General features: G+C 38.7%; 1 protein-coding gene across 2 annotated transcripts in view; it reads left to right on the plus strand.

Moving 5' to 3' along the window:
- The first annotated feature begins 343 nt into the window (after positions 1-343).
- rtkna (rhotekin a) overlaps positions 344-14,179 on the plus strand; it is a 59,819-nt gene continuing 45,983 nt past the window's right edge. For both annotated transcript variants that reach the window (XM_055048964.1, XM_055048967.1), the window contains exon 1: positions 344-726. In XM_055048964.1, coding sequence (XP_054904939.1) covers positions 613-726 — 114 coding nt within the window. In that variant the 5' untranslated portion in view covers positions 344-612. The remainder of the gene's footprint in view (positions 727-14,179) is intronic.

A 14,179-nucleotide genomic window follows, 5' to 3' on the forward strand; every position in this document is an offset into this window, starting at 1 on the left:
ATTTATGCAAGGCACTGTGGATAGATATTTGATCCATGATCTCAGTGTTTGAACCTACTTTAGTCACCGTAGGGAGTTTACAACTCTTCCTGCTGAGCGAGTTGCATTAATACTCCTACAAAAGGGAAAATTGCGGCTGTAAATTGTTGCCATTGAACACCAGCAGAGGTCTCCGGATACGGGACAGCGCAAAGTGAGGTCTCAGCTGCGCACCACATGGGGTGTTACCGTGTCAACGTGCTGGACGCGCATACAGGGGAGCGCTGGGGGGAGTCAGAACCAGCTCTTCCTCGTTCAGCCGGGTGGATTTGTCTTGGTCCGGATCGGGTCTCCCGCGTCTCAAGAAACTACAGCAGAGGGTCTGCAGCGCTGGATTCATCCCGCTCCTAAAGCGCCTGGGAATTTTCCGCCGGTGGGTCCAACACCTTGATCTGCGCTGATCTGTTTGAAAGTTTTTTTTTTTTTTTTTTTTGTTTGTTTTTTCATAAATCGTTCCTACCCCCGTTTTTGCGCTCCGTGAAGCTCAACCTGGACGAGGCCGGTCTGTTTGAGAGAAGTTGTCAGTAAAAGAAAACAAAAAAAAAAGAAAAAAGAAAAAAAAGCAAAGAGACGATGTTTTGCCGAAATCAAACGACCAGAGCCACCGTTGCCCGGGGCTCCGCTCTGGAGATGGAGATACGGCGAGGGAAGTTCAGACAGAGCGATTTCCTGCACACATCATCACAGGTAGAACTTCTTAAAAAAAAAAAAAACTTTTTCTCACACACATCAGACGGTGACTTTGCTTACAGCTGATCTCTCGTTCTTTAAATTACACAATGAAATAAATTAACACTTCTATTACCTTAAAGTTTATTTTCTTGCAATTGTAAGCAACATTTGAACAAGCACTAAGAATAATGCTTCATATAAAATAATAATAATAATAATAATAATAATAATTGGAGAATGAAACAGCACAGCCTTAATGAGAAAAAGTAGACTTAAGAAATGGACATCTGATGAACTGTGAGACCAACATCTACCCTGTGTTTAACAAGTTTAACTGTCATCATAAGTCATTGCACAAACAGTGCTATATTTCAAGCTTTTAATTTCTGTAAACTTTTATAAATGTGGCCAATAATGACTGAAAATTCCAAATTACTTTGTGGGAAAATTAGAGCAATAAATATGCCAAGTAAAAAATAAATTGAGTGCTATGCAATGTTCATGTTATGGTGAATGCTGCTGATTTGATAGGAGTTAATGACAAAATGTATTTTGCAAAGAAGCATAACAATGGAAAGTTGAGTGGAAGGAAAACTTTGATTACCAAGATGGACAAGCAACCGGAATAACAGTCCTGAGAGAAACGTGAGGCGATGTTCGTTCAAGAGTTTCGGTGGGAAACTCACAGGTTACAAAGTCTGGAGCATTCACAGATGTATCCAGGACATGGGTTGCAACTACTGCATTCCTTCGTCCAATGCACTCCCGAATCATAAATGAACTGGAATATTGCTCAGTGGTCCACAGTCCCATTTTTAGACAAAAGTAAATTTCCTAGTCTTTTAGAAATCCCACAGTCCTAAGGAATAGTGAAAATGCACAGGTTTTTAGTTGCTTAATCTCATTGTTTCATGCAAAAAAGCAAACAAAAAAAAACGTATAAAAGGAAAATTTTCTAAAATCTTATGAAATATGCCAATGAATTATAAAAAAATATAGGCATAAAGATTGCTTCTCAATATATTTGTGACAGAATGGGACTTTATCAGAAGCAGAAGCTGGGTTATTAAATCATCATACAGTGTTTGGGTGGTTCCTGTGTAAAACGATTATTTGTGAAATTCTCTCACTGTTAAATATTTTCTAGTCAACTATTGCTGGTATCACAGGAAAGTGGAAGCAATTGGTTAACATGCAGCAATTTAATCACAAAGTGGCTGATCATGTAAAATCACAGAATTTGAAGAGTTAATGCCTCCAGACCATGTTTGGCCTCCAGATTTGGCCAGGAACACAAAATAGAGTTTTTTATTTTGAATCTTTTTTTTTTTTTTTTTTTTGGCTAAGCAGTTGCTTCCAAGTCTTTCATCACCAAGTACAATACAAAGCTTTGGATATGGTGGTGTCAAGTATGTTAAGCTGTTCTTTGGAGAAGCAAATCATGTTTCTCTGTCTCTCAAAGTTTTAGTAAAAGGGGCTTACAGTGTGTGGCTAAGTTCCTGAGGTTGAGACGGTCTCCTCAGGACAGGAACACACTTAATACTGCAGCATGTGAAGACATTTTACACACATTTCCACTCTAGACTATCTGGGAACAGATTGTTGACTGTCTCTTCCCACTTTTGTATTGGACTGTGCACCATTATATAAAGAAGTCATTAAAATTGTATTTAGGTGCAAGCTCGGTGTGAAAGATTTTGACTGCCCAACCTTTCTAACATCAATACTTAACCTTATAAATGCCCTCTTTAAAATGGCTACATTCTCACAAACACACTCCTAACCATCGTGGACAGCCCTCCCAGAAGAGTTAAAGCTGTTGTTGCTTCACAGAGTGGACCAATTTGGCCAAAAGCAAGCATCTCTGTAGATTTAGAAACAACATTCACCCTATTTATACCTTTCATATGGCTATCCTTGGATTAAAAGTGCTACTTTTACACTATGATTTCCTTATTTCTGTCTGTAAAACTACTATGTCGGCATCTGCTTCATGTTAGCTGCTGTTTGATAGTGAGCCAGAAATGACTTCCAGTCTAACCTCTAATTATTTTTACTCACAGTCCAATTTAAATCCCATTTGGGTGGATAGCCCCCTTCTCCCGGGAACCCCTTCCTTTTACTTTCTCTTGCAATCTCGTGATTGTAATTTTGAGATTGCCTCTTTAGACTTACAGCTACTGTTGTCTCTTGTTTGAGGAGCTGTTGTGAAACTTGGGGGAAGGTTTTTTTTTTTCCAGCACTGGCTTATGTGTGGAAGAATGGGGAACCAAAGAGAGAATAGACTCAGTTGTAAGAGGAGACTTGAGGAATGTTGAAGGGGCAACAGAGCAGTGGCAGAGTATTGATTCATCCTCTTTCTTTATGTGTCTCTTTTTTTTGTTGTTGTTTCATGAAGCTTTTGTCTGTGCGAGCAGACATGTACACCTTCAGGTTATGTTGGTTAGGATTCATGTCACAGGAAAACGCTGTTAACCTCTGGGAGGTCAGGCACACTTCTTGATCTATTGATCTTCTGTCAGAATAGTCTGATCTGTTTGTTTTGAGCTCAATTCTGTGAAACAAGTCCATCCATGAAGTGAAGTGTGACACTGTCAGAGGTTAAAGTCACGTGATTGTGTTTAAACCTGAGTGATCAGGGAATACATATATCAGCTTCTTTATTTTTAGTTGACGTCGGCTGGTTGTTTTCTAGGAGCTTATCATTTATCTCTGAGAAATAAAACAGCAGTGCATGGGCGATTCAGGGCAATGTCAAAATTTATTACACTTGGAGAAGAACTTGCTGCACATTGAGATGTAAATAACCTTTAGATCTCGCTGTGTTTATACAGCGAGATCTATGTATGTGTATGATGATGACGCATCATCCAACACATCATCACTGTATTTGACTTTCTACAAAATCATCTCTCCATTAGTTATTCATGAGGCTGAAGGCTTCCCATCCTTTTACAACAATCATGTTTCCTTAACTCTGTAAAGTGTTCTCCGATAGCCCTCATATAAGATTAATTTGTGTTTAAGACTTTGTTGCCAATGCTAATGATTCTCTTTCAGAGGCTGGGACTTTTCCTCTTTTCTCTGTGTGTCCAGTCTCTTTCTGAATGCCAGCCTGGAGCCAGTGCATGGCATCTCAATGAGTTAGTATGAAAGCACCTTTTTTCTCCCACTAAGCCAGGGAAAATCACACTTGAGTGTTTAAGTCGGTGGATAAATGTTTAACGTTAAGTTACTTATGAATATGTGCTAAAGAAGATGATGTGTCTGTTACTATTTAAGGCCAAAAAAAAGCCATGTTTGTGAATCGGATCGACTGCTAAAAATACGAGACATTGGGAATTAATCTTTTTGCTTTGCAAGAAACAGTGATAAAGGTCTCAAGAACGTTTAAAATATTTCAACTTGGCACTGCAATAGCAAGTTGTCTATGAATATATTTACATTTCCTGCCACATTAAATGCCATGCATGGAAAAGATGTGTAAAACCCTTTCATTCTCTGAAATACATTGTCATTAATAAAATCACTTCTGGTGCGTGGACTGCCACCTGTCAACACTTTGCCAGAAGGTCACTCATCCTTTTCCTATGACATTTTACAAAGTCGGAGCAAACTATTGAGGGAAATTTGCCTTTACCTAATTCTGCTTTATTTGTGGGTTTTGTCATTTTATTTACTTAAAGAGCAGATGAAATTAATATTGAGATACATTAAATACAGTGATAAAGATGAATGACTAAGAAGAATTTAATCAAAATGCTGAACAACTTGCCAAAGTAGAACTTGCATAAAAAAATATTTAAATTACATTTATTTGACATGGAAGTATTCAGAAAATTTGTGATAATTTATTTCTTGACAAAGGAACATTTTTTTGTGTAAGATTACGCTAGTGTAATATAAGATGAATTTATTCAAAGACTTTTTATACATCTCTGCCAGGACTGCCCAGTAAATGTCGAGTCGGCACTGTAAATGCCCAGATTATAAAAAAGGTTGCTTTTCTGCTGCTCTTCGTCAAAACTAATCTAAGCTCGTGAACTGAATCAGTCAAGCTGGTGTGCACCACACCAACTTAACGGGTCAAGTGGTCAAAGACTGAAGGAATGGGGGACTAAGCAGAATTTGCTGTTAAACCCATTCCATGGCCTTCATGTTGCTCTTTTTACTGCTCCTCTCATTGCAAACGCAAGACATCTGCTTTTTGCATCCTTTCTCTCAGATGCACAAGGCTTCTGGCTGGTCTCTAAACCCTTCATCCTCCCTAGTTCTGCTGTTTCAGCTGAAGATGACCAGACATGCATTGGGACCTTGGAAATTCACCGTTATTATTATTATTATTGTTATTATTAGGAAGGAATGCCCTCAGTTTTCATGCTCTGTCGGCATGCTGCATTTAACTTAAGGATTTGCTACGCCAGTCCACACACCACTGTGGATAACAGTGGCTAAATAGGGCGAGGAAGTGGTTAGACGCATGTGACGACGTACCCATCCATCCACCCACCCACACTCTAAGCCTTTCAGAGGGAATGGCGAAGCATGGGAATCTGGCATGTGTGTTGACTGAAAGCTTTAACAACTTTGGGCTACAGTGAGAGTGGATTTGGTGAAATGCTCTTCTCCACCCAATATGTCTCTGTAAATGACTGTGTAAATGAAATAACAGAAATAACTTTCTTTCTCAAAGTTTGTTGAAAATATGAAATAGAAATTAAAACGTCTTCAGGAAAAAAAAAGAGAAGGTGTAGATAAAGGATAAGAGTGACCTTTTAAATGATCAACACTGTTGATAAGTAGTTGATTATTTTCTCTTAGTATGAAAGTAAATCCATCATTGTTCCAAGACAAACAACCTGAAAGGATAAAGCAGAGTAAATTTCCTGTACTTCTTTCAGCCTTCCTGTCATCTGTTATCTTCCTCACTCCCACATTGCCTGAATGAATCACAGAGATGTCGCAACATAATGAAAATGAACAGTCTCTGTAAATGGCTTCTTACACCTATGCACCTCATTGGTCTTCATTTCATACTGAAAATAGCTCATTTCGAGTCTTCCTTCTATTTTTGGATCCTGTTCAAGTTTGCAGGAAGGGTCTCCACCTCCAGCAATAACTGGTGATGTATGAGGTGAATCCTGGACAAATGTATTGCCAACTCCTGAAAAAGCAATGTAAAGTTCATCAGTTAAACTGTTAATCCCTGTGGCTAAATTCTCTAAGAATATTTTTTTACTTCCAACTTTTAGTTTGGTGTCATGTTTTCCGACATGACACCAATATTCCCAGTTTGGGCGATCCCTGTTAAGTACGGTTTATGGTTTGGAGCCGGCATCCTTAAGCAGTTTTATGCTCTGCAGCCTCGCAGTGTGGTTTCTGCTGGTGTTTATTGTGGCTTGTGAAGCACCGATTTACTAAGCTGTGTTACATTTCCCTGCATGCAAAATAAAGACAGGTCACACAGATGTCACTGCATCAAGTCTTGAACTCACTACTTATTTTCTTATAGGGAAATAGTGAACGATGCTGAGGGTTCAGAGTATAAGCAAATCTGTGAACCAAGAAAGCAGTGTTCTGATAGTGCAGTGTAGCCCAAAACCAAACAACAAACTAAAGCATAAAATGCTTAAAAAAAATACAAGTTCAGAGGCCCAAGGGTCCTGAGGAGTGGATGCACTCTGCTTTATTGATTTCTTGAACAACAGCAGTGCCAAGATTGGCCTGCATAGATTCGTCTTTCTGTTCACACCCTGAGGGCTCTCTATGCCGTGTTGAACACTGCGGGGGTACTGGGAAGATGCTAGGGAATATTTACCCCTTCTCGGACCCTTATTCTCAAACAAAGCCGGGCCGCTGGAGGTTTCTGCTTGGAGGCTTTCCTGGTATGCCGACGGATATTTTAGCTAGCAAATGTTTAACTATTCTTATTACCAAGGCTTTGTGTATACGCCAGGGTAAAGCATTGTTCCTAGACAGCTTCAGAATGAAATATGGTTTAATCAGTTTCTTCAAGCGAAAAGTAAAAACTAAGTAAGTTCTTGTTACTTCTCTCCAGGTAATGACTGAACTGTTTGCTTGGTGAGGAGAGTAATGCAGAAAGCAGAACTTTGTTTCAATATTATATTTAATGGATTTCCTTTTACCCTCCCAGCATTTACTCTTTTTCATAAACTATTCATAGTCGCTACACTTTTTCACTTTTTGTGACAATTTTGTGACAGTAAATTTTAATGTTTTTTTGTTTGGATTTAATGTGAGTATCAACCAAACAAGGTGCTTTACATAATGAAAACAAAAAGTTATAAAGAATACACCATACAGTCAAGAATGAAACAGATGTTTTACTTTATGGGAGCCATCACCAAAATCATTCACATCTAATATGTTGGTCAATGTTTCCTTTATTATGGTTCAAAGGCAATTCTAAAGAAGTGAGTTTTTAGTCAGTCTTTCGGCTGTGTTGAAGTTTTCTGGAAGTTTGTTACAGACTAGTGGTGCGTAGAAGCTGAATGCTGCTTCTTCATGTTTGATTTTGGTCCTTGAGGATTCAAAAGAGACAAACTTTCACCAATATTATTCGTTAGAAAAATTTAGTTCTTTTAAATTTTATTTTTGATGTATTAACGCCAAGATCTTCACCTTTTACAGGTTTACAATTTGTTTATTTTCACAGCTACCTAAAAATAGAAACAACTGATCGTCATCCTGTGCAGCACATGATGTTGAACCTTAAAAGCTCCAAAGGTTCATTTCCTTTTCCAAGCGACACACATGAAACACAGATACAGGATGTCCTCTGACCCTTGACTAGTCTGCAGCACAGACTCAAGGACACTACTTTCCTCTCAGCCTTATCTTATCTGATCCCTATTGACCGAACAAGCCAGACAAGTCATTTAACGCTCAACTGGGAAAGACGGTAAACATTTAAAATGTAACAAAAATACATCCGTTTTTTTAAATCTTTTTTTTATGTGGCTGGTCTTTTCTAATATCACTCAGCCAGTTATTCCCAGGTTCCTGCTGCTGTAAATGGAAACATATTCTGTGTGTGTGGTGGAATGTGGTTTGTGTCTCTGTGGGGCAACCGGTGTCAGGACGCTGTTTAACAGCTGAGGGTCAGCTGCTTATGTTACAAGTAAACCCCGCCCAGCCACACATCCATGGTAATTTTAACGACAGCGCTTCTCTCTGAACAAGGCCTGAACATAAATAGCAGACACAGGAAATGAGTCACGCCCAGTGTCGCTATTCAGTTCACACACGTCTGCTTCTTCATGTACATCTCTGAGTCTGCCCTCTCTTACTATGAAGAGTTACGAACGGACATTGATGTTTAGCTTAGTTAGTCATTCACGATAGCTGAAGTTTGTTAGTCTGTGATTCCCATAACCACCTTACGTTGTGACTAAGCAGCCGTGTCTCATTGAGCAAGGTCCATTGCGTATTGTCTGACACAGACGGGCTTTGTTCACCCAGCATGCACTATCTTGTTCGAAGCCGTCACTGCCAGTGACTCGTTTAGCAGACAGAGAAATGGATCGAGAAGGCTTAATCCCTGGACACAATCCCACTCCCACATATGTGAAAACTTCCACAATGCATCATCAAATGTGTCTCACTCACTTATTTTGACTGGATTAATCTTTTAAATCTGAGTTGGCCAGAACATTTCAAGCTTAATGGAAACTTCACACATAATCACTTTTTGCTCTAGTTACGACTAAGTAGGTCCGTGCTTCATTTTCAAATCTTTCCACTGACTCGCAACTGGAATCATGTCTGGACTTTGACTGGGCCATTCTAACACATAAAGGTGTTTTAATCTAAACCCTTTGTTGCACTTCGTTGTGAAAAAACATTTTGGGACCCTTGCAGATTTATTTGCTTATCTATTTTTGCTATTTTTGTCACAGTAAAAGGTTCCAGATCATCAAAAAATTATCATCAGACAACAATTACATAGGTAAATACGAAATACAGTTGGAAAGGTTGAAGTCTATCCAAACCAACTTGACCCATTGTGAAAATACATTTACCTTACCTGTTAGATTGTAAGATAACTATGACAAGTCCTATTTTTAGGACTAGTCATAGTCCTAAAAATAGGGCAGATGACTGAGTTGCTTTCGTAGGAACTATACACTCCAGTTAGAGTACACCAAAAGAACCAAGAGCAGAGTCTAGTGCCCAGCACACTGCACACAACTCAGTCAAGGTTAATAAGTCTTTGATTCTTCAACAAGAAAGAGACTGGACAAAAATGTCATCCATGGGACGTTTCTGGGAGGAAAACCATCACTGACCCAATAAGAGAAGTCTCCTGTCTCCTGTGGAATCGTCATGATATAATGTTGCCACCACCATTTTTTTACATGGGAGTGCGTTTTAATGTGATGTCACCTTTGAAGGTAATTGCACCGGGGTTTATTTAGCTGTATCTATGCAAAGGCAGCTGAATATGAGCCTCTGTAACTTTTTTAGAATGATTCAGCTGTTGGAATCTGCTATTCTGGCCTGAAATAACTTCTATTTAAATTATACATTCAAAAATTTCTTTGCAAGCCTTTGGCATGTATTGCATTAGTTCTGATGCTGTTTATCTACCTCTGAGAACTGAATCTTTCATCCCAAAGACCCTGCCTCCCAAAGAGCCTTATTTTACCTGCTACTCCATTACTTTCATGCTCAGGTCCCCTGATGAACCATGCAAATGGGTCCTTTTGTCATGTGTTTCAGTACCAACCTACTTTTCTGATCCAGATTGTCTCTTTCTTCTCCAACGACACACAGAAAACATTACCAATACTTGAATTAGGCTTTTTCATTGGTTATTCTGTTTACTGGTAAACTGTAAACAAGAACTTCACTGTCTCAGGCCAGAGGTATCTTCTTCCTGTCACCACACCCCAAAGACTTCTCTGTTAAACATAAACAAAAGGCTCTCACACAGGACGAGATTCCTCTTGTTGTCTCCTTTACAGTGCTGGACACTTGCTGTCAACTCCTTTGTCAAATTTGTCATTCTTTGTTTTTTTGTACAGGAGGAAATCAGTTTTAATCAACATCAGTTGATATGTTCTTGAGTAAACGTGTAACTTCCCCAAGGACAAGTCACTGACCTTCGAATTATTCATGCACTTGGGCGGAAAAATAAAGGGCAGATCTGTTTCAGCCCTCTGTTATGCACCTTTTCCTCTCTCCTGTCTTTGCGGCTCTCATTTTTCATTTTCCTGCACACAAAGGGGCTCTTTATGCCTTACTTACTTTGAACATCATATCACCAACTGACTCTGCCCAGAGAACAGATGGAATCAGGGCCTCTCTTTCATGAAGAGGAATGTGCAGTGAAAGGAATCAATACAATGAAATGTTTAAAGGTGCTTGTATGAGTGAGGTGTGCAAAGTCCGTTCCTGCATTGATCTGATGTATTGTTTTTGGGTCGGGCGATCTCACTGAGGATATAAAACAACTGCCAATGCTGTTTTTGCAGTTCTTCTAAATAGTTTAGTGTCTCAAATGGTCGTGTGTTTCTGTGGGTCTTGAATGCAGCAAGGATGTGTTGAAGGGGGCAAAGTGCCAATGATGTTGTCTGTGTTGTTGATGCAGAACAGGTGTTTGACTTCATGGGACCAGATGGGTCTATTATGTATGTCCCCCTGTTCCCTGCATGCTGCACAGTATACTCGTTCCCGCCAGCATGTCCATGTTTAAATGTGTTTGTTCGCTGAGCCCGGTGTAGCAGACGGTGGGATGTCAGATCTTGTCTTTGTCTTGGTCCTGCTGCCTCAGCGGTAATCTCCATTGGTTCTCTTCTACTTTTCTGATTTTATCCTTACCTGAAGGCACAGGGAACTAGCTCTGTGTTCACCATAAGGGGGATTAGGAAACGTTATCATTCCCACTGTTGATGTAGATGGTACTGTGTGGATAAATGAGTGACTATTAAAATGGTGCATAGCTTGGAACAACTTAGAAAATTACATCATTTTGGCAGGAAAATCCATACCTGGGTAACTCAGACTGAATGGGAAGGAGGAACAATTTTAACACATCAAATTTATTTATTTATTTTTTTTCATTTCAATAGTTCTTCTCAGTTCTGTTTGCAACTACTGACCGGCTCTGTCTACTTGCAACAAAATGTTCATTGGTTCTATGAGATTGGAAATATCAAGAGTCCTGCTGCATCCCTTTGGAAGGCTATATAAATTATAACTTTTCAGGGTTAGCAATTTTTTTTCTTTGTCAGTTCATTTTGCTAGAGCAAAAGAACTTTGTTAAAAAATATGCATCTGAGAATAGAGTGTTAACATCCTTGGACCACTCCCTCCCTTATTATATAAATACACATTACCTCATATGCTCAAATCCAATAATCAGCTGGGAGTTGGAGAATATGCAGAGAAATTATGATATGGTCAAAATAATTACCTGTTAATTTGGTTGAGGCTAATCCTTAGTCCCATGTGGTACAAATTCATAGAAAACTAAAGATAAATTAGAGGCGTAGCATCACATTTAACATTAAGACATAAACCAACATTTTCACACTTTATTGGAATTTGCACTTTAATGAGAAATTAATTAGCATGAAACTGAAACTCGATCACAAAACTGTTTATAATTTTTTTCATTTAAAAGTTTTAACTTCATGTTCCTTAGACATATCGTTGAAAAGATACCCTCAAAATGTTTGCCTCACATGCACTTCCCTAGAAAAAAGAAAAAAGTTTGCTTTTATTCATCCCTGCCAGTTTGAATTATAGTTTCCTGTGAGTCCTCTACACAGTTGTTTAAATTTCACATATGGATAATGCAAATGTTGGTGTTCCTGTTTAGATTTTTACGTGTTTGAAGGGTTACTGCAGAGTACACCCCAAAGATGCAAGTTCAGATAGAAATGTGGAATAGAGTGTGGCAGAAATTGCAAATAATTCTTGTGTGAATTAATTTCTTTAAACCATTATTTATGCTGGTGAAGCTCATTTTTTGCATGCCTGTTTTAGCAGGAAATAGTTGGGAATGTGTGACATAGGAAAGGATTAACATTCTCTCCGTGAGCGTGTTCTGATTGTAAATGTTGACTATACTATACCAACACACATGTCCGTATTGTGATATCAATAAAAATAATCGTATTCTCGTCTGAGGTTAACACTGCTAACCTGCAGAGGGCGCCATTGCTCCATAACATTTTCAGCATTGCTGTAAGTGACCTTTCTCTGGTATTGCTCACCTCCCTGAACACATTTCGACATTGCTTTATACTTCTCACGCCTTACAGTCATTAATAGTCATTTCAAGAGATCATTCACTCTGTTAAGTGTAAATGAATAGCCTCTGCACACCTGTCCTCTTACAGTCACACTCTACATCTGTGATATTGCAGAGCCTGAGCCCCTGAGGGCAGAAATCAATGGAGATGAATCTCCTAATGAGCAAGTTTCTCTTCCACTGAAGTGTCCGCTCCCTCAGAGGGATGAATTTCTGCAGACTTTGGTAAAAGGCTGAGGTAGCGTTCCTGAAAGTCAGCAATGATTCTGGGAAGCAAGCAAACTGCTGAACTGTCTCCAAGGGTGAAAACGTGTGTGTGTGCGCAATTGTGCATGTGTGTGTGTGTGCATGCGTGCGTGCAAACCTGTGTCTTTGTGTTTCCTTCAGGGCTTCTCACACACACGGGATGATGTTGATGTGAAATCATCTATATATTTTTACTCCAGTCTACTCCCCAATGACTGTGACGCACTCATCCCTTCTTTTCAGCAAAAGAAAAACATTTGCCAAGTGATTTACAATCAGTCCTCTGACTTTTTTTCTACAAGCTGCTCAGGCTTTGATGATTAAGTCTTGGATGCATCAGTGTCTCATGTCACAAATCTTACAGTAGAACTTGACCCAGACTGGTTAACACAGTGAAACTGATCCGCCTAATAACAAGGCAGACTGCTGACGAGAGTTACTGGGTCGTTACATTGTCTCCAGGCTTGAGCTATGACTTTGCAGCTGTCAGTGTGCATGTTTTTCATCTTGTAAACTGAAAATTGACCTTCTGTGAGGGGAAAAAAGAGGCGGTTACTCATTGAAAACGTTCAGTTTCACAACTGAGGGTGATGTCATTGAACTGAACAGATGTAACCCAGAGTGAGTCACAGCAAATCTAATGTAATCAACTTCTTGCATGTTTTTCAAATCTCTTAACTCCATTATTATTTTACTGACAAATACTTTAAAACGCTGTCCTGTGTAGCTCTGTCGCGCTATCCAAACACGGCGTTTTCAATAAAGCCAACCTAATTGCTTTAATTACCGACCAAATTGCTGGACACGTTTATACATTATATATATATATATATATATATATATATATATATATATATATATATATATATATATATATATATATATATATATATATATATATATATATATATATATATATGTATGTATGTATGTATGTATGTATGTATGTATGTATGTATGTTGTTTTTCTTTTTATTGCTGTCCCTTTTTCCAATCCTATGTGTGAAAGAGCAAAAATACTCAGAGAAAGTCTTTTGTTCAGTCTTGCCTTTCATTTAACAACTTTGCTCTACGAGGAACAACAGGGAGAACTTGGTGGGACATAATCACAAACTTCATCAGCTACATCTTTCTACTTTTGAGGCAGTTTTGCCACAACCCCTTGCCGTTGGAGTTGCTGTGAGCATGTTATGTCTATTTATGTCTAAAATGTGTGTTTATGATGCAAATATAGCTTTGCGTTTCTGTGTGTCTGTGTGTGCTTTAAATGAGTAGGAGGTGCGTTGGGTTTAGCTTTCAGATGACAGTCAGACGTCTTTGTTGTGGTTTTGGGTCTGGCTCCCTGAAGCCCTGGTGTGTTTTCCCTACTCTTTTCTGCTGCCACACACAGCAGGGAACTAAAGACAGCTTTTATCCTCTCGTATAGAAACCTTCATAACCTTCACAATAAAAGTTTCTTTTATGTATTGTGAGATAATGAGGGCTGGTGATGTGGAAGCTGCCTTTTGGTTTGTGACAAAATCTTGTTAGTCAACATTTTTCACTTTCCTTTGTGCTATTTGTCCTTGTAAGTCAGCGCTGAAATTTTATTTTTTTTTTGTTGCTAATTTTAATAATCATACATTGAATTGTTCCTTCAGATTACCAGTCTTGTTTAAGTCAGGCAGCTGCACCAAATTAACCACTAAAAAGGCCTTTTTTATGGTCGTGTTTATAAAGGATTTTTTTTTGCTTTGCATAGTTCTAAAGTTAAATTAGCAGCTTCTTCATTTGGAGAGAAATAAGTATGTTTTGGTATTATGTGATCACAAATGTTGAAACCCAAAAGCATAATATGGCCCCAGAAAATAAAGTTAATGTTTTAGACCATGGGTATCAAACTCATTATAATTTTGATTTCAAAATCATGAATTTTCTCAAATGACCGGTTGCCACAAGTAA

Source organism: Poeciliopsis prolifica, unplaced genomic scaffold, assembly GCF_027474105.1.
Source record: "Poeciliopsis prolifica strain line A6 unplaced genomic scaffold, Auburn_PproV2 SCAFFOLD028, whole genome shotgun sequence".
Classification (NCBI taxonomy): domain Eukaryota; kingdom Metazoa; phylum Chordata; class Actinopteri; order Cyprinodontiformes; family Poeciliidae; genus Poeciliopsis; species Poeciliopsis prolifica.